Here is a 22,243-nt window from a genome sequence, read left to right as displayed (position 1 = left end):
TGAGGTCTGGGGGAAAATCTGCTTCCTAGCTACCTCATCTAGCACTTGGGAAGAGACAGAGATGTGCTGGGCTACGTCACAGCCCCTGCAAACCGCTGCACAGACACGCCAGCTGCCCTCGCTCCGAGCAGGGCCAGGAGGGGTGCTGGAGTGGGAGAAGGGAGCTGGAGGCATCCGCTTCCTTAGTCACCCTCCCCCGAGGAGAGCCTCACCCCCTTTTCAGCAACTCTCACGTTCCTGCTCACACACATTTATCTTTTTACTGTAGCAAGGAAAAATGTCCCAGCAGCAGCCGACTGCTTTAGGTGTTCCAGTGCCCGTCTGCTGGTGTTCCCAGCCTCTCTGGGCCCCTCGGCACCTTCGCCAGTGAGGATAAGGGGGACCAGCAAAGCTGCTCTCCATCTCCCAGCTCTGTGGTTTAGGGGGGCCCAGCCCCTCTTTATTCAGGCACTCCTGCTCCAAGGTGTCCACCACCCTAACACCAGAGCACCTGTGTTCCTCATGGGCTCAGCACGGCCTTGGAGCTTTAATAGCATCTTTGGTTTATGGAGCCTAACCTGTGACTTCAAGGTTAAAAAAGCAGCATTTGGGTCCTTCACTTCTCCTTGTCTTTCTTTTTGCTCTTTCTCTGGCTGGTCAGTTCGTTGAGCTTCTTGTCCAGGCGCCGCTGGAGCTGGGCTCTCCTGGCCGGGTCCAGGGACTTGTCTTTGGAGCCGCTCCCGGGGTAGAGAACCCCCTCCCTGCTGATCCTCTGCCGTGCGTGGGCCTTGGCCTTGGCCCCGCAGCCGTGAACCTGGCGGGGAGAGAATGGACACCGCTGGCAGCCGGCAAACGGGGCAGCGAACGCCTACGGGGGAATCGGGCGATTTTATTTCAGAGCCTGCGATTCCTCTTCCACCTGCTTCACACCCCCCCGACACCATTTCCCATTTATTTACTGCTCCTCTAACAGAAAACAAAATATAATTTTTCTCCTGGAATCTATGCAGCAGGTGAATCACCCTGGTGGAGGGTTTAAGTGCCTCCTTCCAAAACTCTCAACATCTGGGGAAAACTCACCCTCGTTGTGTCAGCAGCTGGATCTTTTACAATGAGAGAGAAATGAAACCAAGCTCTCTGCTAACACGGTAAGATCTGGGGGGAAAAGGAGTGAAATGGGGAAGGTGGCTTGGGAAATAAGAAGAGGCTTTTTCAGCCATCTATCTGCTTCCTTAATGTAATTAAATCTGACTTCTGTAGTAGAATTAAAAAAAGCTTCATAATGCTATTTTGTGCAGGCAAACCCTTTCCCACACCAGTCTGCGCTGAAGCCCAGCCCACGTTTAAGGTGCGTTAAGCCAAGTTCAACACCACCCTGGACCATCTCCACCAGGCCCAGATGAGACATCCTAAAAGTTTACCCCTCCTGCTTGGTCCCTCCCAGAGTCCCTTGACGTCTTCCTGACCGTAAGCTGATCTGGGGATCCCAGCACTGTGACGAACCCTCCCATCCCTGCCAGAGCTGCCGGAGTGGGCAGTCGGTGGCCGGGACCAGTGGGACCAGCCCCTGGCATGCAGCTCTGAGCCAGAACCGGCATTTCGGAGCCTGGTGCCTGACCTAAACCGGCCACAGCTGACGGGCCCCCAGAGCAGCGCTGAACAGGCAGTAACTGCGTCAGCAGGTGCTGGAGCATCAGCCAGTGGGGGTGTGGGGCAGCAGCTGGGGACTGCTGAAGGGGAGTGGGAGCTCCTTCTGGCCAGGGACCCGCCAGCTGCAGGGGCTCCGGCCCCTCTGAGAGGGCCCCGGGTCTGTGCCAGCCCCTCTCAGGGCCAGGCACAGGTAGGAGGTCCCAGGCTACTTCACATCAAAGCCTGGTAACGTCTGGAAAAAGGGCTGAACTTTAAAAAGCAAGAAAAACTCCCTGACATGGATTTTACCCTTCCAGTTGTTTCTCACTGGAGTCCTCATTCCAATTCAGCAGGGAGAGGCGATTCTGCAGGAAATAAATTTCTATCCCCACTGGATTGTGAATGACCATAAATACAACTATTCTTTGCCATGGAAACAGATAGTACTTGACAAGAGAAAATCTATGCCGGGGATTTACAGGCCAGCTCACTAAGCGTTGCTACGCTCCAGGAGGCTCCGTGCGGTGCAGCGACGCCCGGGTGCTGCAGGACACGGCACCATGGCCCAGGAGGCTGTGGCTGAATGGAAAATCGTCCCCTCTCAGCCCGGTACTTGTCACTGCCACCCCCTAGCCACGTCAGCTCTGCCCGCAGGACTCGAACCCCAAGGCCAACCACGAAGCATCATGGTGACAACGCTGGAGGCTTAAACTTACCTGCCAGCCTCTGCAACCCAGGCAGGAAGATGAAGCCTGACTCCGGTTTAACCTCAGTGTCCTTCCTTCCCGGCTCTGGGGGGGAAAGGGCTGTCAAGCAGCTGGGGAAGAAGCTGATGCTTCCATGGCCATCGCTGCGCCGCTCCCACGGAGGGGCAGGAGGCTGCAGGGCTGCTGAGATGCCAGCTCAGAGCCCCCCACAGCGAGAAAGCGGAGCAGAGGCAGCTGAGGGCCGGCCGGCCCTCGGCTCCGGATGGGAGCTGGCACCAAGGCTGCACAGCGTGGAGCAACTCCGCTCCCAGCCAGGGAGGCACTTAGGGAAATGCCTCATCGCTACCCAGGCACGAGCGCTGCTCCGTGCGGGCTCGAGCCTTTGCCTGTCCTGGGTGGCAGAGGGAACCTGCAAAGAGCCGGGAATTGCGTGCCCAGGCTCCCTCACGCTGCCGTAAGCTCGTGCCTCTGCATTTCTCCTCTCTGCCTCATTTTATCTGCACCACCTGGGAACGTAAGTGCCAGAGGATGGTGAAGAAGGGCACAAAGCAAGTAGGGAAAAAAGGAAAAGCTCTCAGGAGGAGGCACGCAGAGCCCACGTGTCAGTGCCTGGCAGCCCTTTCTACCTGCAGCTCTAGCAAAAGCTCTGACAGAGGGTTCTGCTTTCAACTCCCTGCAAGGAAATCCTGCCTGGGGACCTCAGTGGGGAAAAGTCCCACGTGAAGCCGGTGCTGCTTGTCATGTCCTGCTGCTCTCCAGCCCCCTCAGGGCCCAAGCCCCAGCCGGTTGCCCAGCCCCACGCGTACCTCCGGGATGTGGTGGCCGAGGCAGTAGCGGCTGTTGCAGTGGATGCAGAGCTGTCCCAGGGTTGTGACGCTGGCTTTGCAGCGGGGGAAGCTGCAGGTGGTGTCGGCTTTAACGGCAGCAGAAATCAGAGCGTCGATATCCTCTTCTGCCGCGCTGTCTGCCCCACTCTTAACTGCTGCCTTTCCTGGGTAGAAGAGAAGGGTGAGACCCGGCCATTGAACCACCTGCTTAGAAGGTGGGAACAAACCCGAGCAACCCGTGGCTCCAGCCTGGGCTAGTGAGAAGCAGCGCGGGGCTGGTGAGTTGCTGTTTGCAGCGACTGGGCTTTCAGCCCCCACGAGACCCCTCCTACCAGTAAACTCTGGGCTGTGCTCACAGGTGCTCCCGCCCGCAGCAGCCTGGGTGCCTCCCTCGGCTGGAATGGGCTGGGGAAGAGGACGGGACCGTGTCCAGCAAGGAGGACGGCAGCTCCTGGCTCCGTTTTCCCTGGCCTCTGTGTTTAGGACGCAGCCACATCCTTTAGTGTGGGCCAGGTACTCCTCTTAGTCCCTGTCCCTACACTTGGGAGCCTCCCATCTAACTCCTGAGCCTCTCTTCCTGGGAAAGGGTCCCCAGTGTTTTTCTTTCGACTTAAGAAATGTGCCCCCAGGCCTCCAAAACCCCTCTCCCAGAAGCTGCAGCCATCTGATGCACAGGCCTGCCAGTTCTCCCATCTCTGTAGTGACAAGCATCAGAGAGCTTTCCAAGAGCCCCATTCCATGCTCCATGCACGCAGACAAATCCCAAGGCCTGGAGGTGAAAACATGGGGATTAAGTAGCAGGATCCATTCAAGGAAGACCATTAATTGGGCTGGTTATGAAGAGAGCGACCTACCTTTGGCTTCAGTTTTGTCTTTTTTCCTGCTGCTGCCCGGAAGGCCGGCACTGGGCTCCTGAGCCTTCCTCGCTGCCTCCTCCCGTCTGGCTTCCTCCCTCCGGACTCTCTCCAAGTGCAGGGTTTTAAGGTCCACTTTCCCTGAGCCCTCGCTGCTTCCTCCTGTCTCAGTGGAGCCGGGGGTTTCCCCACTGGGACGCTGTGGCTGAAGAAGGGGGAGCTGCTGGCTGGGGGGAGCAGCTGCAGGTTGCGACGGCTCGGCAGACTCTTTCTTGCGAACGCTGACGAACCTGTCCCGGCCCTCTCCGGTGCTCCCGTGCTGCAGCCCGAACTCCTCTGCCGTCAGGTGAACCAGCATCCGATCGTGGGAACTGAGGGACGGGGGGAAATCCAGCTGCACCTCACTGCTCTCCAGGAAGGCCACCAGCATGGCCTTGAATTTCTCAGTGCTGTCTTTTGTCCCCGGGCTCTCCCTCCCAGGTCCGCCGGTGCTGGGGGAGAAACGCGCTTCTGGCTTCCGACACGCTGCTTCGGCCACTGCTGCTGCTTTGAGCTTCCTCCCCGTCGGTGGCTGTGGTTTGGGGCCAGGTGCTGCAGGGAGCTTTGCCCCTCGCTGCCGCTCGCCACAGCCCTCCTGAGCGTAGCATTCGGGCGTGAGGTTGTCGAGGTACTCGAAGGCTGTGCGCACCTCCCCGTGCCCGCTGAAATAATCCACCAGCCGCTTCAGAAAGGCCTGGGAGGTGACGGTGTGGGTGTCGCAGATGATGGCCACGTGGCGCCGGGCGCGGGTCACCGCCACGTTTATCCGCCGCTCTTCCGCCAGAAAGCCCACCTCACCTGTGAGAAAGAAACCGAGGGGTGTAGGGCTGCCAGTGGGTGCGGGCTTGGCTCCAGGTCTAGATTTGGCCCAAACAATCAAAGGGTGGCTTGGCCAAAGGGTGGGAGTTGGCATTTACTGGGCTCTGGTCCCTGGCTCATGCTGGTACCTTTGTCTTTCTGCCTCTGTTTCACCACCCGCAAGCTGGAGCGAGGGCCCCGCGCCGAGCTCCCAGGGGTGGGAGGAGGGTGGATGGCACATGAAGAGGAGAAATATTCTCCTGGCTGGCCCACGGCACAAGATCAAGCTGGGACCTGGGGCAAATGCAGTACGGAGGCTCACCTCACGACAGAAGAGGAACCACAGGTAAAGAAATACACACCCAGTCCTGTACAGCTCCCCCCACCTGCCCCCAAACTCTTGGCAGGTTTAGAGTAACAACCGTTTAGGCAACTCTGCAAGGTTTGATTCTGCTCCCTGGCTCTTCTCTCAGAGCCAAGCAGTAAGAGCTAGCAAATGCCAAGATGACTCAGGATCAGCTAGCAAGAAGGGGAGTGTGGGCGGCTTTTGAGTTTCCAGCTCCTGGGGATAAAGAGGAGAAGAAATGAGTCTCGGCCGGCGTGGTGACCGGCCTGGCTCTGTTTCCACCTTGCCTGGCCACGGCTGAGCAGTCGTTTGCATGGCCTTTGAGGAACAGGGTGGGGGCAATCCCCTCCCTGTGCTCTGCAGCTCAGAGAACCAGTTCCACTTTCTCTGATGTGGTTTTGCCTGACTGTGGGGGCAAGTCCAGCTCTCCTGATCTGCCGAGGGGGTTTCCTGCTGGACTGGGAATGGCTGCAGAGGGGCAGGCACTGCCGGTCCAGGTCCCGGCCTCCTCTGAACAGAGAAATGCAGCTGCAAGAGGGCACAGATTTCTCCCAGGGGTCTTGGAGGGCGCTACCGACGGCGCCTCTCGCACACCAGAGCCGTGCCCAGACGCCACGAGAAGCTGCCTTGTGCTCTCCGGACCGGGAGCGATCCCTGCACCCTGCCTGAGCTCTGGCTGCTGGCTGTGCCCAGGCCGGGGGCCACACGCCTTCCTGGGGACACCAGCTCCCACTCAGACAAGGCGAGGTGAGTCACTCGTGAACAACGACTATTCTTAGCCCTGTCCCCCACCTCCATTCTCCCCCCAGTGCTGCTTTTCTTGCTCTAGGCTTTCTTAAAAAAAAAAAAAAAGCCCTCTCCTTCTACACATCCTTTCCCCCTTTTTTCCCTTATAGACACTCCCAGCACACAGGCAGTGTTTCCCCTTCAGCAGCATTAGCAGCAAGGGCAGCACGGCAGGGTACGTGTCCCGGGGTTTGAAAAGGGCAGTGATCCACGCGGGGGAAAGAGGTGCCTCCCGCAGCGGGCCCACTCACACCCTTTTCTTGAGCTGGCGCCAACAGAACCCTCCAGCACGGGCTGACAGCTCTGCTGGAGGAGCCTCACAGCTCCAGGGCAGCAGCTTTTTTCCAGCTATTAACTTTTGCTGCCGCTGCTGATAGGAAAGAACACGATTTTCCGCTCTAGATTTTGCTCCCAAAAGAATTGTTTTCTGTGCATGACTTTTAATGCCAGCTCCTGCTTGCTTTCTTTGGGGAAGTGACCCAAAAGAGGCTCCAAACCGAAGAAATAAGCACCCCGAATTTTCCCCTTCTGTGGGAAGTGCCTGGCAGGCCAGTAAATGTGGTGTTAATGTGCCATGCCATTCTTAGGACCCCGGTTTAAATAATTTCTGAGGCCTCAATAGCCAGGAAACCTTCAAACTAAGCAATCCTGGCTTCCTTTTTACCTGCTGCCTAGCACAGGAGCCTTCCTCTGCAACCCCGAAAGAAAATCTACTTGTTCATTAAAAAAAGAAAGGCTGAAAAGGAAGGTTCTTGCCAGTAAATTCATTCAGAGCAGAGTGTTAGAGACTGTCAGAACTGCAATTAAACCGCAGCACTTGGCATGTTGCCGAGCGACCTCTGAGCAATCACACAGTTCCCATTTCTTCCCCATTCCCCACAGAGTAACTCTCCGGCAGCGAACTCTTACCCCTCCTGTTGGATCTGACGAATGACAGGATCACTGCCTCCTTCTCCCTTCCCTGGAAACCATCCACTGATTTAACTTCTAGCTCTGGGTACCTGTGGCAAAGGTGCTCTCTTAGCATGTCCACCTGAAAAACATGTGGTAGATACCTTTTAAAGAAAAGCGCAAGGTGAAAAGGATTTCAGTGGCTTTGTTTTGGTAAAGTCCCTTCCTCTCAAACCCCCAAGGAAGAGCACTCGCATCTCCTGAAAGTCAAACACCGAGTCCCGAGGCTGGGAGTGGAAAATACCCATCTAACACCTCTTCCCTCCATGGCCTCGAGCTGCTTAAACGTGGCAAAGGTGACCACAAATGCTGATCACAGAGTTCGGCTCCGCTGACTTCCACCCTTGTCGCTCTGAGGACGCCCACGTATCTCTCCTGAAGATGCCAAGCTCTGAATCCACCTCCATGCGTTCGCTCTGCCCGCACGCAGAAAGAGAGGGGGGATGCCAGCGGAGAGGGGGCTCACCTGGAGGTTGTAGGGGGCCACGACAGCGATGTCTCTTGCCTTCACGCCAGCTTCCACCAAGGCCTGGATGTGCAAACCAGCCAGCTGCACCTCCCCTAGGGCAGAAAGCGGAAGGGGATGGGAGCAGGCTGGCAGGTGGAGGCCGAAGCCGCCAGCGAGGACGTGCTGCAGCTCGGAGAAATCACCCACCTCCCCTCGAGCAGCAAGGAAAGGCTCTGGAGAGCCCTGCCTGCGGTCCAGCCTTGCGCAGGGGCAGCGATTCCCAGCCTCCTGCTTGGCTCGACGGCGACGTGCTACCCAGCCTGGCTCCCGGGGCTGCACAGAGCTTGCATCTTGCCTTTCCAAGTCACCAGCTCACCCAAGCTTAGGAAGAGCTTTTTGAACATTGCTTGGCTTTCTCTGGTCTTCCCATATTAACCCAAGAGATCACTGATAATCCAGGCAACAGTGGATTCTCCCTCTGAAGCAAGACCCTACACCTCACTAAAGATTCAATTCTCTGCGCTGCAACCGAAAAAACTCCACCTTTCCTTTTTATTCTGCTTTTTCAAGTCCCCATGTTTCTAATCCCCCCTGAACAAATAAGCAAGCTTCATGCTCAGAACCGTGTGCTCAGACCTTCTGGAGACTGCAGGCAGCCTGCCACAACCAACCAGCTATTCAGGGGGATGGCTGGTTCAGGGAGATCTAACGAGGACAAATTAAATACAAATGCAAACTGCTTCACTGGTTTATTGGCTGGACTGACTTCACCCTCCATTTTGCAGCAAAACACAGGTATAAAAGTCAAGAATCTGCAGCATGCTGCTCCAAAAGGCTGCCTCCCAAATTCTGGGAGACATGCATCTAATCCCCTGCTCAAAGCCCTGAGTTATCTTAGACAAGTCTTGGCTCTCCATGTGGGGTCGAGAGCCTGTCTCTGGTCTGCAGGGCCACAGGGACGGGTGTATGGAAAAACAAGAGGCACTTAAACGCTGGTGGATTTTCCAACAAAAGAAGGTAAAAGATATTTAAACCAGTATAAACTGTCCTTGTATTTTACAGTCCATTTTCCCTGTCTTGCCAGAGAGGGGCTTGAAGCCTCAGAAATCTGTTGCTGGCATGAGATCCGCATTGGTGAGCAGAGAGAAAAACAAATGAATCCCTGAAGCAGGCAGCCACGTTGCCAAATAAGCTTTTTGGCTACGTGAGAGCAAATGGCTGGCAAAGCCTGTGGCTCGGCCATCGGGCAAAGTGTGGGCAGCAGCCAGGCAGGCAGGGGTGGTCACGGGTGAGGTGGCAGGGCCATAATGAAACCTATTTTTTAAGTCAAAAACCGTCAGGAAACTCAGTCTCCTAAGAAAACTCATGGAGAAGAGCTATACAGGCCTTCACGACAGGAGCAGAGGACTGGGAGGCCATTCTGAGCCACATCTAGAGCCTCTCTTGTGCCCTGCCTGACATTATTTGCCCTGCCAACTCGTGTGAAGCATCTGTCACAGGGACCCACAGCACGCAGAAATGTCTCTGCAAGGGGACAGGGCAGCCAGCATGGCCACCCACAAGCTGCACGCTGTCATCATGGCCCTGTGGCCACTCCACCTGGGCTTAGAGCCCTTTGAGCTTGAGGCTTTACAGAGGAAATGATCTCTCAAATAAGCTCCCTGGGACCGCACCTTCCCCCCACTACCTGCTCTGCAGGGGGGGACCCATCTCTGGGTCGTGGCTCAGCTGGTGCAGGAGCCAAGCCCGTGGGAGGCTGAGGACCTCAGACAATCAATTCTGGCCAATAAAATTTTCTGAACAACGGTACCTGGATTCCCCTTAGACTGTTCATCTTCCACTTCCAGTTCAAACAGGCCACAGCCAGCAGTGTCTATAAGCAATAACGGAATTGAGGTCTCTTCTGTAGAGGTGACACCCGGCAGGTCCCTGCACAAGGGATTGGGGAAAGGGCCAGTTAACAACGCTGAAATTATACCAAAGGGATGATCAGTTGTGTTATTGCTTACTCCTCCCAACAACACTGCAAGGACAGAGGGAAAACATAGCTGGATATTGCTTCTGACCATGGGATTGCCACTTAAATGCTCTCCCAAAACACAAATGAAGAGCTGAAGGCCCTGGAGAGTCTCACCAGTGCCAGTCAGCAGCGCCGAGGGCTTTCTTGCCAGCTACGCTACACAGCCCGGTTATTGCAAGGCAAGGGCACGGTGTGTGGCTGTCAGTGTCTCGCTTCAAGGGTCTCGAACAGGAACGGTATGCAGACCTAGGGAGAGGTGGCAGCTGCTCTCAGTTCTTTGCGGTGCTGAGAGAGGGAAGGAGTGCCTGAAGTATTACCAGAGATCTGACAGCAGTGCTGTCAGGCAAGAGAAGAAAGCGCAGCACAAGGAACCACAGAGGAATTGGGGTCTCACATAATTTCTACATCTAAAGCTGCCGCATTCAAAGAAATAATATTAATAAACCATATTTTAACACCCAGGGAAGTTGCTGGCTGAATTCACAGCCTAGGAAGGGGATGGGCAATGGAGGGCAGGGACAGAAAGCCTGGAGATGGCAGGAGCGCTCTGGAACAAGACACATTACTGTATATCACGTACAAACCACGGAGAGCTGCGAGTCCGCAGGGTCTGCAAATAAACAAGGCAGATGGCAAGCTGTCACAAAGGAGGATTACCTCCAAATAGCAGGCAGGGAGGTGATGGTAAAGGCAGTTTCCATTCAAGACAAGTCCCCAGCTGCAGCCTGTCCTTCCCACTGCACGTCTGCTCCCCTGTGTTTGTATGCCACCGACTATCCTCGCCTCCCGTGGACATTACTTACTCCATCGACAGCAAAAGTCTCCTCTCTTGGCTGAAACTCATTTTTCTCCTGTCTGAAGCTACTGCTGTTGTAATGCATGGCCGGGAAGGTATGGAGATCCGTACAGCTACAAGAGGGGCCCAAAGCTCCTGCAAAAGAGCCCAGGATGCACCTTCCCCAGTCCTATGGTGAAGCAGAGCCTGAAGGAAGAGCCTTTCCCCTGGCTCTGGGGACTGGCTGCCTCACCCAGCGACTGGACTCAGAGGCACAAGGTACCTTCCCCATTCCCATGGACCGCAGGGACCAGCAACCAACTTTACTTTCCACGATCTCCCCGGAATGGGGCCACCCCAGTCCCCCATTAGAGTGTTTCCTCCCCTGGGGAGGGTACCACACGCTTACCTCCCTCTCTCTGCAACACCAAACCTACCAGGCTTCCCACCTCCTTTACACCTGCCCCGTTTACTGTCCTACCGCTGGCCACGTCTGTGCAGACAAAAGACTTTGAGCAAAAGCCAAGTTCTCCACGCAGATAATCCTGATTCTTTGCCTACTCGCAGTGGCCACGGAAAGGCCTTGCAGCACCTCTCAGTGCCAGGAAAAGTCCCGACCCCGGGAGTGTCGCTTCAGAGAAGTAATTATCTACATAAATCTTTGGGGTGAGGAAAGAATTCACGCTCTGCTAAGGCAGCGAGATTGCAGCAGAACTGCCTGTGATTCTGGAGAAAGCTGCCGGGTGCTTTCAGGAGGAAGGGAAGGCACTGCTCCCACCGGCTGCAGACTGCCCCAAGCTGCAGAGGCGGATTTTTGCTCCTGGGGAGGTTCTTGTCTGAGATGACAAACCAGGTTGTCCCGGCAGCCAGATGCTGGCTTCAGGCCCGGGGCACTGCCCTGGGGCACACAGGCATCCTGGGCTAAGCCCGGCTGGGCAAGGGGCACAGCCTGGCCCAGGGCCATGCTGGCTCCAGAGCATCTGCCAGGCCTCAGCTACCGGGGGGGTTCCCCCACATTCCCCATCAGCGAGGGGGTGTTAGTCCAAAAAAAAACTGCTAAGGGAAGGGACAGCTGACACTGTACTCAGATAAAAACTGACAGCAGAAACAGCTGGTGATTTTCAAGCCATCTTCTCACTGACTGAGTCACAAACCTTGAATGTGAAAAATACTGCTTGCAGCCTCCCTGACTTAATTCTGGAGATGTGCGGGGGCTTCTGATGTGCTTCGTCACCCATTTCAAAAGGGAAATTTGGGAAGGTTTTGCTCCCTTGGAAATACTCTGTCCCTGAAAAGATACTGCAGGAAACCAAAGTGCCCTTTTTTGAGAAAAGATGGTGCTGCAGAAATCTCTGACAGATCACAGAACAAGTGGTCCCGAGCGCCTCCAGTGCCAGAGTTCATAAGGAAATATGAAGCCGTTGTTCGGAGCAGAGCTGCACTTCTTTTCCCAAAGACCAATCTTGGTGCTTCAGGTAAAGGAGACAAGACTTGCATCAGCAACGCTGTTCAGAGCAAGGTCGCGGTGGGAGCACAGCCTTACATCAAACATCAGGATTGCACCCTGGAGCGGCAGCAGGCTTTGCAAGTGCAGCTGGCCCAAAACCTCCCTGCCACAACCTGCAGCACAAGGTGTTGGCACCTGGATGTACATCTCGGACTGGGACACGCTGATTCAAGCCTCACCTCTCAAAACAGCACTGAGGCCACTGTCAATTCAAGGCCAACGCCGGAGGTGTGGCGGGGGCTCTGCTCTGGATCACTCCAGTTGGGTCCTTCTTCCAAGGTGCAATGCTTGCAGTAGAGACAGACCCCCCTCCTCCTCGCACTGTGCTTTGGGACTCCTCAGGTTCCTCACTCATCACCCACCAGCCCTTGGGAAGGAGGCAACAAAAAGCTGCAGTCCCAGAGTTTGGCACCAGCCTTCCTCTTCCCTAGGATGTTTCTGCTTATAGGAGAGCTTTTCCTAGAACTATCAGAGAATAAAACTTAACTTATTTCTTGCTCAGGTAAGGGATTAAGCAAACCATTTGGCCTAAGCCAACAAAACACACATCATTTTGTACTAGCAACCTAAACTTGAGAAGATCATGGTGCAATATCAAGCCCCTGCATTTCCTGGTCTTCTACAGAAGCACAGAAACTTTACAGGGGCCAGCGCCCGCGCTGCGGATTGCTGCATCCATGTGACATGGCAGCAGGGCTGTGGACTGCCAGGTTTCATCAGGGGTTTAGAAACCAGCATCTGCAGGAAAAGGCCCTGAGCTGGGGACTAAGCTGCACTGTGGACTGGGCAGAAAAACGTTCACTCCTTCAGTCATAAAAATAAACCAGCTCAGCAGAGTAACAAAGTCACCTCATCAACTTTTCAATTGGTTTCCTATTTTAATGGTTTCGAGCCATTTTGCCTGGGGTTCTTCACTAGTTGCTGTTTTTAATTTCCAAAGTTAAGTGGAAAAATAAGCATGGCAAGGAACAAGAACAATTAAGAAGAGGGTTTTTTCTGGAATTAGATCCGTATGGCTAAAACATTGCTGAATGAGTCCCATCCAGCTCAGCTGAGCTCCTCCTGGCACCGATGAACCAGCCTTGCCTACTCTCACCTGTCGAACCCACCACACTCACCCACAGAATTACATATGTAAACATAAATGTATATAATCCAAGAGAGAATTCTGCATGACTCCTTGTTCCACAGGAAAAAAGGACAAACCACTCCCCACCCTTCCCAATTAATGTTTCCTTGCTGAAATAAAGGATGAAACAGAAATGCTATCACAGGGCCAGGAGGAATGGAAAACTCCATCATCGGGAAGGGACAAACCCTGCACGCGGTGGGATGAAAAAGACATCTCTGCTGACGTAGCGGTGAGGAGCGAGTCACTTACTTGAGCAAATGCTGGGCGACTGAAGGGTGAGCAGTGAGCCGGCCGCTGTACATCTCCGTGGAAGCCCACTGCATGATGGCCTGGTGCATTCGGTACTGCACCGTCAGCATCCTCACAACCTTCTCGCCGTACCGCTCGGTGAGACGCTCCATCAGGCTGAGCGAGAGGCCCTTGGCAGCGGCCCTGCGTGGGAAGAGCCAGGAGTGGGGTCTGGGTGCCTGCTCTGATGTGCTGCTCTACGGCACCGCCGCAACCCTCCTCGGACCAAAGACTCAGCCAGCACCTCCCTGCAGACACAGCCCCATAGCTGTACGCAGCGCTGGCCGGCGCTAAGGGGGGTAAGTTGCAACGCCCCAGAGCATCTGAAGGTTCTGCTCTGGATCCTGCTGAGCACCCTCGTGCTGGGCTGTTTCACCTCCCTGGCCTTCCTGCTCTGCTCCCTGGGGTCCCAACTGGTGGGCGCTGGGAGTGGGAGAAGGCTGCGGGGCCCCAAGTGTTATCTTTCAGCATAGGCTCCCCCCAGCAGGGTTGAGCCCCTCAGGGACAGACTCCTGCCCTGCCCGGAGATGGGATCAGCTTGAACACATCCAGGCGGCGAGCTGCCTGCTTCCCTTTGCTGGGGAAATGCCGGGGGGTGCTGCCACTGCCATTCAAAGACACAAACAGCATTGGCTCTCCCTGATGGCAGCAGTCCCAGCTCTGCTCAGCGGGGCTGGAATAAGGTGAGGGAGGATGCCCAAGAGCTCTGTTAACAAAACCCTCTTCACCTGTAAGCTCATCCCGTCGGCATCCCCCATCACGCTGCTCACACCAAGCTCTGGACACTGAGTCTGTCAGCGTAACATCACACTGACGTTACTGCTGGCTCAGCAACGGCCTCACAATCACTGAATGCATTAGTATCGACACTGGACCCCCAATCCTGGCACGCTCGATGCCAACACAGCCAGACCTTGCTGACACTTCACCAAGACACTTGCTGCTCGAGCATTCTCATCACTCCGTGGCCACTCACCCCAGACTAATGCACTAAGGCATTTCAGTGCTTATTGCTTTATTACCCATTAAGAAAACCAACATGCCATCGCTCCTGGCAAAGGTCCCATGCTTTTATCTGTGACACAAATTAATAAAGTTCCTAATGAAATAAGCCTTTCAGGAGCCTAATTGCTTTCTCTCAGCTGTACAGAAAGGGTTTGTTAGAAGCATCACCTAACAGTACTGTCTGAGGAAGAAGGACAAGAATCGTTGTACTTGGGTTTTGTGTTTTGAGCGTTTCAGAGCATGAAGAGTTTTTTCATGCTGTGCGTCCAGCACCTTGTACAATCCTGTGGTTCACGGTGAGGGGTTCTGGTTGCTACCAGAACACAATGATGAAACGATGTTAAGAGACCAGCTCGGGAATGATTTCTGTCAAGGCGAAGGGGCACAGCACGCATCCCATTACTGCTGTGGGAAGCGCCGCGTTACACAGCGAGCGTCCTGCCTGCCAGCCCCGCCGCGTTAACAACAGGGTGCTCGGCAAATACAACAGGAAATGGGAAATTCACTGAAACTGCAGAAGAGAAAATGGAGGGTAGATCTTGCCGAGAAGTCAAGTCTCATTAGGCCTCCTTCTCACTAAATCACAGAATGCAGCACGCGGGGAAAAAAACAGGCCATAAACTCTGAACTGCAACTGCAGGACTTGGGAGACAGCGCTGCTTTTTGGAGGGTTGCTGTGACGTTAAGGAGCGTTGGACACCACAGGCAGGCGCAGCAGCCGGGAGGAGGCGGGCAGATTTGCCATGAGGACATTGTGCTTGGCGCAGCAGAGGCCTCCAGCTGCGCTGCACGTTTTGCTGCTGATCACGACATGTGCTGAGGTTGGTCGTGAAGCCTTTACAGCTTCCCAGCCCCGGTGCTGCGACTGGCACGGCACAGACCCACTTACAGAGCTGCTGCCGCTCCAGCTGAGCATGAGGGAGAAGAGCAAGGGGCGGGTGAGCCTGTCAAAGGGGCACAGGGTTTTTGGGAGGGGAAGAGGATTGGGTGGCATGAGGGGAAAGAGCAAGATGTGGGGCTGGGGAGCTCATTCCAGTTATTAGAAATCAGCTTTTCTCCTTCCAGGCTCACAAGTGAATGAGAAGGCACTGACAGCCTGATCCTCTCGGCTCTGCTCTGCCCCCCGGGGCATACCAGAAGTCAGCCTTGATATCCTGGGAAGGGAGCAGCTTTAACAGAGCTGTCTGCACTCAGGCACAAGCAGCTGGCTCAAAACAGCCATTCCCTTCGGAACAGCCCTTCTTCCTGCATGGCCAGGCAACAGGGGAAAGCTCAGAGCACACCTCTCACTCAGCCTCTGCCTGCAGGGTGACCACTCCCACCAAGATAAAAATGCTTCTGGTTCTTTCCACCAGCCACCTCCTCCTACCAGGCTAATGACAAAACCAGTCACACCCTAAACCACCTCCCAGCAACAACTCCCAGAGCCAAGGGAGCCCCAGGAGGCTTTATCTGCCCTGACCAGCCTCACCTGGGTCCCACCCCCTGCCCATGGGCCCTATTTAAGCTCAGCTCTGGTCCCTCAGTCTCTACCTGAGTTATGGCTTAGCTCTGGCTGGGGAGGTCTAGGGGCTGTAGATCTATATTGCAGGTTACCTTGATCCTGCCTTTAGTATCTTCCAAAGAGATCCTAGACTCCCATCATGGCTTTATTTCTCACCCACCTGCTGATGGGACCCTCCAGGCAGACCCTAGCCCTGGTTCAGAGCCCACAGGAGCTGCTGCTGAACCCCATTACCAGCCCTTGGCTCTGCCCACTGTGCTCATACCCCATGGGGCTGTTTGCTGCTGCCAGACGCTGACTGCATAAATCCCATCAGGCAACCCCTGTGAGAAGTGAGGGACACCACAATGAGATGACTTAAAGGGATGCAGCAAGCTTAGCAGCCTTACCAACCAAAGGTATGTCCCCTTTGCTTTTCTCTTTTACTCCCCTTCCTTGTCTCACAAATTCTTGCAAATCTAAGAGCAAGCCTAAATCTGACTTTCATACAGAACTGGCAGGAAAACCCTAGTGTTTTTTTAGCCACAAATATTCATAGAATCATATGACTTCTGAAGTGTTTCTTGTAATGATATACTACAAAGCAGGGGGAAGGCATTAAGCCTCACAGCAAGCCTTAGAAATAGTGCTCTTCTTTACACTAACAGCAGCTTCCACCACAGGGATCTACATGAGGTTATATGTTGAATTAATAATGAGGATATTAAACTGCTTGTGAATTTTTCACGTGTTAATAAATTTCCTATTATTTTACTGCTCAATTCATTCCTACAATGGTTGATTTCTATGCCAACAAAATCATAAGAGCACTGAGCAACAGTTTAAGTATCAATTGCTTTAGAGAAATTGAATTGGGACAGGAGGCTGGACAGAATCATGCATCTGATGCTCAGGAGCATCTACTTTGAAGTACCTAAAGTAAAGCTAGGAAAGCTAAAATCACTGAAATAAGCCCACAGCAGCCAGTAGTTGCTGTTAACCTGGTTTCACCTTGCTTCACATGCAGGAAAAGGCTGTACTTTGCTTGAATACACCTTCCCAGGCAGGTGGGGGGGACCAGGATAGATCCCAGTGAGGGAGGATGAGGCCCTGCTGCTCTGCAGAAGCAACGCTTCCTCCTCCAGCCCTTAGAAGAAATGCTGCACATCAATGGTGACAGCTGCAGCCAACTGGAACTAAGTATTTCAAAGGCTTTTGTGCCCAGCATGGTGTGAAATAGCCTTTATGGGCTGGGTGTGAGGAGTCAGCCTGCCATGCAGATGTCAAGAATGATCTTTACTAGGAGGTACGGAAGGGAAGAGTTTCCCAGAGCAGGATGGAGCTGTGCCCTCAGTCCTGTTATATCTTTTCTTATTCATCCTCTCGATGGCTGGTCTCCTCCCTAAGAGACAGAAGGAGATGTTGGTGTGACTGATCTCTGGTGTACACCACTGAATTCGGACAGCAAAGTCTGGAGAAGGGTGTCACTGTGCTTCCCTACCTCAAGAACTCTGCATTAAACTCCTGAATGGCAAAACCAGGCTTTAATCCTTGCAAATATGATGGAGGAGGGTAGCTTCTTCCTTCCAGCCGTGGAAATCAAAAACCAAGGCCTTTTCTACCAGAGAAAACCAAGGCCTGACACTTGCTCTTCAGTGGCAAAGCAAAAGCAAATCCATGACATGGAAATCAGCCGACTACTGAGCATGGAGGACTAGCGTGTGGATTTGGGATGGTGCAGGCAGCCAGATTGCCCACCAACCAGTGGGATGGCAAAACACTCCCTGCTTGTTCAAGGAACCAGTTGAGAGCAAGAGGTCTTGTCTGCAGATATCTGAAGAGTGTAAAAACAAATTAATAAATCAAAGCCCTGATGTGGAGACAAATTAATTAGGATGTCAGAAAAGGATGGAATGAGGACTAAAATGAAAACAAGGAGAACAAATGTTCCTGTCAGACAGCAGAAAGTGTCTTGGCATCAAGATGCCCCCTGGGACCGGGCCAAAACCTGGAGGGAGGCTTGAAGCTGGTGTCCGTGAGCTTTGGAGGGGGCTGCCGAGAGGGGAACAGCAGGGCACTGGTGTTTGCCATGGCTGTGAGGTCCTTCAGGAGAAACACATCCAGCACAGACAAGAGGTAGGTGACGGTACTGTAAGGGGTGTGTGGGGGTGCCCTCTGCATCCTAACTCCAGATATGTCAAAAAGCAAGGAAGAGGAGCACCCTTCAGACCCTCCACCAGAACCCCCTTAGCCTCACGTAGAAAAGATGATAATAACTGATAAATGCTGAATCCATGGAGGAAAAAGCAGGCAACAAAAGGTAGTTCTGCCAGACAGGGCCCGGCTTCCCGAGCTGAGCACAAGCTGTGTGGAAGATGAGTTGTCTGATCGCACTTGCAGGATGGCTTCTACGAAGTATCAAAGCATTCCTGTTTAAGCAGGAAGCCTCTGTTAAACAGGACTGACTTCACATACCGTAGTAGCAGACGATTCTTCTGTCAGCCCAAATTCATCCCAGCTAACTTTAGGCCCTTCACTGAGGCCCCGAAAATAGGAGTCCACCCACTCCAGGTCTGCTGTCATCAATGGAGGAGAAGGCGAAGGTAGGCGGAAGGGTTTGAGTCCTCTGCATGAATCATCCCTGGAAATAGCTTATTGCCTTCCATTAACCACAGAGGAGCCAGCAGGTGATTCGGTGCCTTAATTAGATCTCTGGAAATACCTAACAAGATGGAGTTAGAAGGAATCTGCCTTTGTGTTGCATTTCGTAGCCTGCAGGGACTGTGAAAAGCGCAAAGCGGTGCTCCCCAGCGTCTGCTTTATTTGCATGGTGCAGGGGGACGGTGCTGGAGAGAGGAAAGCTGTGTTATGTGCCTTGTTTGAGGCAGCAAAAGCTCTACTTGGGCAGCAATTAACAACAAGGCCACAGTTCAGATCTGTAAGGAAAAGAGCTAATAATTTTTAAAGGCGTTTATCTGAAAAGTAACTGGATGTCTCAAAAGAAGTTGTTCTAATTGATCAGAAATTGTTAGCTTTGCATTTAATTAGGATGCTGTTGAGCCAAGCTGTCAGCTGCTCCAGCTGGCCCTCACTGCGCATCCTCTCCATCACAGGCTGGCTGGGGGGTTCACCAGACAACAAGCGAGCTTGAAAGAAAGAAACTCCTTTTCCTTCTGCATTAAGCAGTTTGGCTTTCTCCCAGGGTAACACATGTCATCCCAGGTATTTTCCACAGGACAACTACTCTGCATTGTGCTATTTAAACCCTTTGCAGACTCCAACGCTCTGTCCAAGAGCCCTCTGCTCCACCGAGCCAGCGGCAACCTGCAAAGAGGAGAGGGAGGCTTTGCTATTCCCAGCCAGAGGCTTTGCTAATCCCAGCCAGAGGCTCGGACTACAGGGGAGGAGCCAGATCAGCACCTGCCTGATGACACCCACTCTCACCTCCGCATGCACAGTAATACCTACAGGGGACCCCTCTGCCATTAATATCTGTGGGGCTGCTACCAAGGGCTCCCACTGAGATGAAAGGTAAAGCCATAAATAGCTCAAAAAGCTTTATTTTCCACTTGTTTTCCTGCATTCCCAGTCTTCCAACAGTCAGCCACTCGAGCAATGGGCAAAGCTTGAAAATACCCAGTTCTGAATCATTCTACTTAAGATGTCAGCCTTTTAAAGTGCGGGGAGAGCCAGGAAAGATGGACTGGCAGCCCAATGCCAGGCTGGGGTTGAAGACTTCTTGCTCAGTCCTAGAACCCACCCCAGATGTCTTGCATGGCGTGGGATGAAATGGGGACAGTAAACCTCCTTCCCCCTTCATGCTGGTTATTCAGATCATAACAGGGACCTCCCCGTCATTACCTCCACCCTGCCTAACACAACAGGATACGAGCTGGAGTTTTCCAGTGCTAAGCTAACATACTTCAGTAACAAATACAGAAAGCTGAGTTTTCTCCAGTTCCTTCCTGCATGGCTTCTCTTGTGGCTGGTTGAGTTCATCTGATGCCTTTCCCCCGAGTGCAGGAACAAACTTGGGTCTCAGCTTTGTTATCTATTTTTACAGAGTTGAAGATCTCCCAGACATTCACACTTTGGTGGATTTGCTTCACGTTAGCTAATAGGTTTCAAGAGTTACTGGGGGAACTGAGAGAAGACTGGCTGGCACAGGAGCAGCATTGTAGCAGCTTTGCCTTTCAGGCTAAACCAGAGACCTGCCTGGAGAGCGGCAGCATTTGAGAGCACAACCCATAACTCTTCCAAGCAAGCTGAAGTCAGCTCGGCTTTTTGCACTTTATCTTCCCAAAGGCAACTGTCTGGCAGGCAGCGCTCCAGTGACTGGTGTCTGACCAGCACTTGGGTCACGGACCTGCTGATGCCTTGAGCAATATATTTTGTTTAATGTAGCAAGTTTTTCAGATCATAATTTACTGGTAAGACAGGCTGAGATGTAAATCTGTTAATGCTATAGATTCTGACAGATTACTCACAGTAAATAAACAGCGAGGCAAGAAGGGTAGGGGGTTTTGGACAGGCTTTTTGCAGCTCACCAGCCTAGATACCTCCACCAGGCAGTGGAGGAGTGTGCGTATCACCTGCCATGATCTGCAAAGCAACAAGCATTTGTCCATCTGATACTGGTAAAATGATAGAGTGTGTTAACGTTATTTGCACCATCTCTCAGCCACCTGCTGGGAGCTGCTGCCTCCCTTGGATTTTTCATTTCCTTTGTTCAAAATTCAAGTGAGATTATAGATGGGTATCTTGCTCATTGTTTTCTTGAAGCAGGAGAGAAAGTTTATGAAGTCAGCCCTATTTCTGTGCTTCTACACAATGACAGTTCAGTAATTCCAGATCTAGAGCTGGATAAACATGCGCAGATTTATATTTTAAACTACCCAAAGGCTCCCCAGTACTATCTGGAGTATCCCCCTCGAAGCACAGGCAATTTACAGATCTTTTCCACAAACTAATTGTTCCTAATACACATGCTGTAGGTATTGTGAGGTTTTATAATCACTGTGGTGTGTGTGTGATAATGCAGCATCTTGGTGGGCCAACTCCCACATTAATACATTAAATAAATGTGGAAGCAGAGAAGAAGAATTTAATGAAGGGAAGAGAAGACTTGGATTAAACTGAGTATGAGCCTGAATTCGCTCTCCAGAGCCTGCAGTCAGCAAAGAGGAGGTAAACCAGGTCACCCTTCTTGCCAGGGGCAAAGAAACCGCATGTAGAAGAAGAGATCATCTTTCTTAAACATTTCAGAGTTTATATATAAAAACTGGTTGTGAAACCAGAATTTGTGTCTCTGTTTTGGTCACCTTCTGTTTACCATTTTACTAGTCTGAATGGCTGATGTGAGTGTTTTAAACTGTTTTTTGAACAACTTTTCTAACCACTTTGACAATTACTTTGCATAACAGAGAGAAAAGAGGGAATTCAAACATAGCACTGCTAGGCACGTGGAATCAAAAAAATATCCCTGCTGATGACACGTCTCTCAGGAAAAACATCTGTCAAAATATCCAGGGTTTTGGGTAATCTGATAGTAATACATAGTACAAGTATTTCCTCTCACTAAAGTGAGAAACCACAGCACACAGCAAGCTCAAGACACTGAATTCTCTGGAGCGGGGCATGCTGCGGGTGACCAGTGGAGGGGTGCAGACCAGCATGCTCCTGCGGCAGCACCAGCCAGGCCGGCACCCTTGGATTTTGTGCTGTTTCTCTGCCCTGCAGTTCAGCAGCACCCACCCCTCACACAGAGGCCGTGGCAGTCGAAGGTCCCTGTGCTGCTCCAGAGGTGTTATGAGCAGAGCTGTTTCCATGAGGCTGCAGAGCTGCCTCTGACATTCCCAGTGTCACAGATCTCCCTGAAACTCAGCGGTGTGAATTTCTGTGCGTTATTCCGGCCTCCCTGCGCTCACCCTCCCTGTTTGCCCTGCTTTTTCTGCAGAGGATCTTCTCTGTTGTGGGTACACAACCCCTCGGGAAATGTGGGACAAGGGCGAAGGCAATCCCGGGGAAGGCTGGGACTCCGGCTGCCAAACTGTGGCCCTGATGCAGCTTCAAGGACCTCCGCAAAAGGAGCCGAGTGGGTGTTTCAAAGCAGGCAGCTGCCTGCCCCTGCCTGAGCAAGTATCCCAACCGCCAATGGCCAGGACCAGGTACAGAATCACCCTGTTTCTGCGGTTTGCTTTAGCAGCTCTACCGAGGTAATGCACCTAAGGTGGTTCCTAGAAACTCAATCCCGTGCAAAGACTCCAGCAGGAATGAGAACCTTGCAGGCAAGGGGCACACCCCTCTGAAAATCCCAACAACTTCAGGGCAGGGCCGAAGGCTGCCCGTTGGATTTGCACTGCTCTCCCTGTCTGCAAACTCAAACCCCTGGCAGCCCTGGCGCGGTTGCCAGTGGGCCCTCATCAGCACTAACGGTGACTCCCCGGCGCCGCGCTGACCTCACACGCTGCGCTGTTACGTGGCTCGGCTGGCTGCAGGTAAAACAACCAACTGCCCTGTCCTCGTGTGATAAGAGTTCGCTCAGATGGAGCTGCCTCAGACTTTGAGCAGTGGCCATCAGTAAAACAGGCCTGAGGTAATTCTGGCAGTTTGCTCAGAGAGCAAACCCGGCTCATGGGGGACACCAATAACCCATATTAATGAAATGTC

General features: G+C 53.1%; 1 protein-coding gene across 4 annotated transcripts in view; it reads right to left on the bottom strand.

Annotated features, from left to right (window-relative positions):
• Positions 1–22,243, bottom strand: part of IGHMBP2 (immunoglobulin mu DNA binding protein 2) — a 44,082-nt gene that overhangs the window by 3,401 nt on the left and 18,438 nt on the right. The window contains exons 9-17 of one of the 4 annotated variants that reach the window (XR_012625462.1): positions 13,048–13,230; positions 9,175–9,293; positions 7,383–7,477; positions 6,875–6,998; positions 3,997–4,833; positions 3,122–3,306; positions 2,325–2,399; positions 1,060–1,134; positions 762–793 (exon numbers count right to left, since the gene is read on the bottom strand). Coding sequence is in view for 3 of the 4 variants with exons in the window: in XM_074842537.1 (XP_074698638.1) it covers positions 596–793; positions 2,325–2,399; positions 3,122–3,306; positions 3,997–4,833; positions 6,875–6,998; positions 7,383–7,477; positions 9,175–9,293; positions 13,048–13,230 (1,816 nt within the window). In the remaining variant the exon portion in view is untranslated. Of the gene's footprint in view, positions 1–246; positions 794–1,059; positions 1,135–2,324; positions 2,400–3,121; positions 3,307–3,996; positions 4,834–6,874; positions 6,999–7,382; positions 7,478–9,174; positions 9,294–13,047; positions 13,231–22,243 lie in introns of those variants that run through there. The other 3 variants (XM_074842537.1, XM_074842536.1, XM_074842538.1) reach the window with 3 other exon arrangements.

Source organism: Strix aluco, chromosome 16 (genome assembly GCF_031877795.1).
Source record: "Strix aluco isolate bStrAlu1 chromosome 16, bStrAlu1.hap1, whole genome shotgun sequence".
In the NCBI taxonomy this organism is placed as follows: Eukaryota; Metazoa; Chordata; class Aves; order Strigiformes; family Strigidae; genus Strix; species Strix aluco.
The sequence above is the reverse complement of the archived record's forward strand: the minus strand, read 5'-3'. Positions and strand labels throughout refer to the sequence as shown.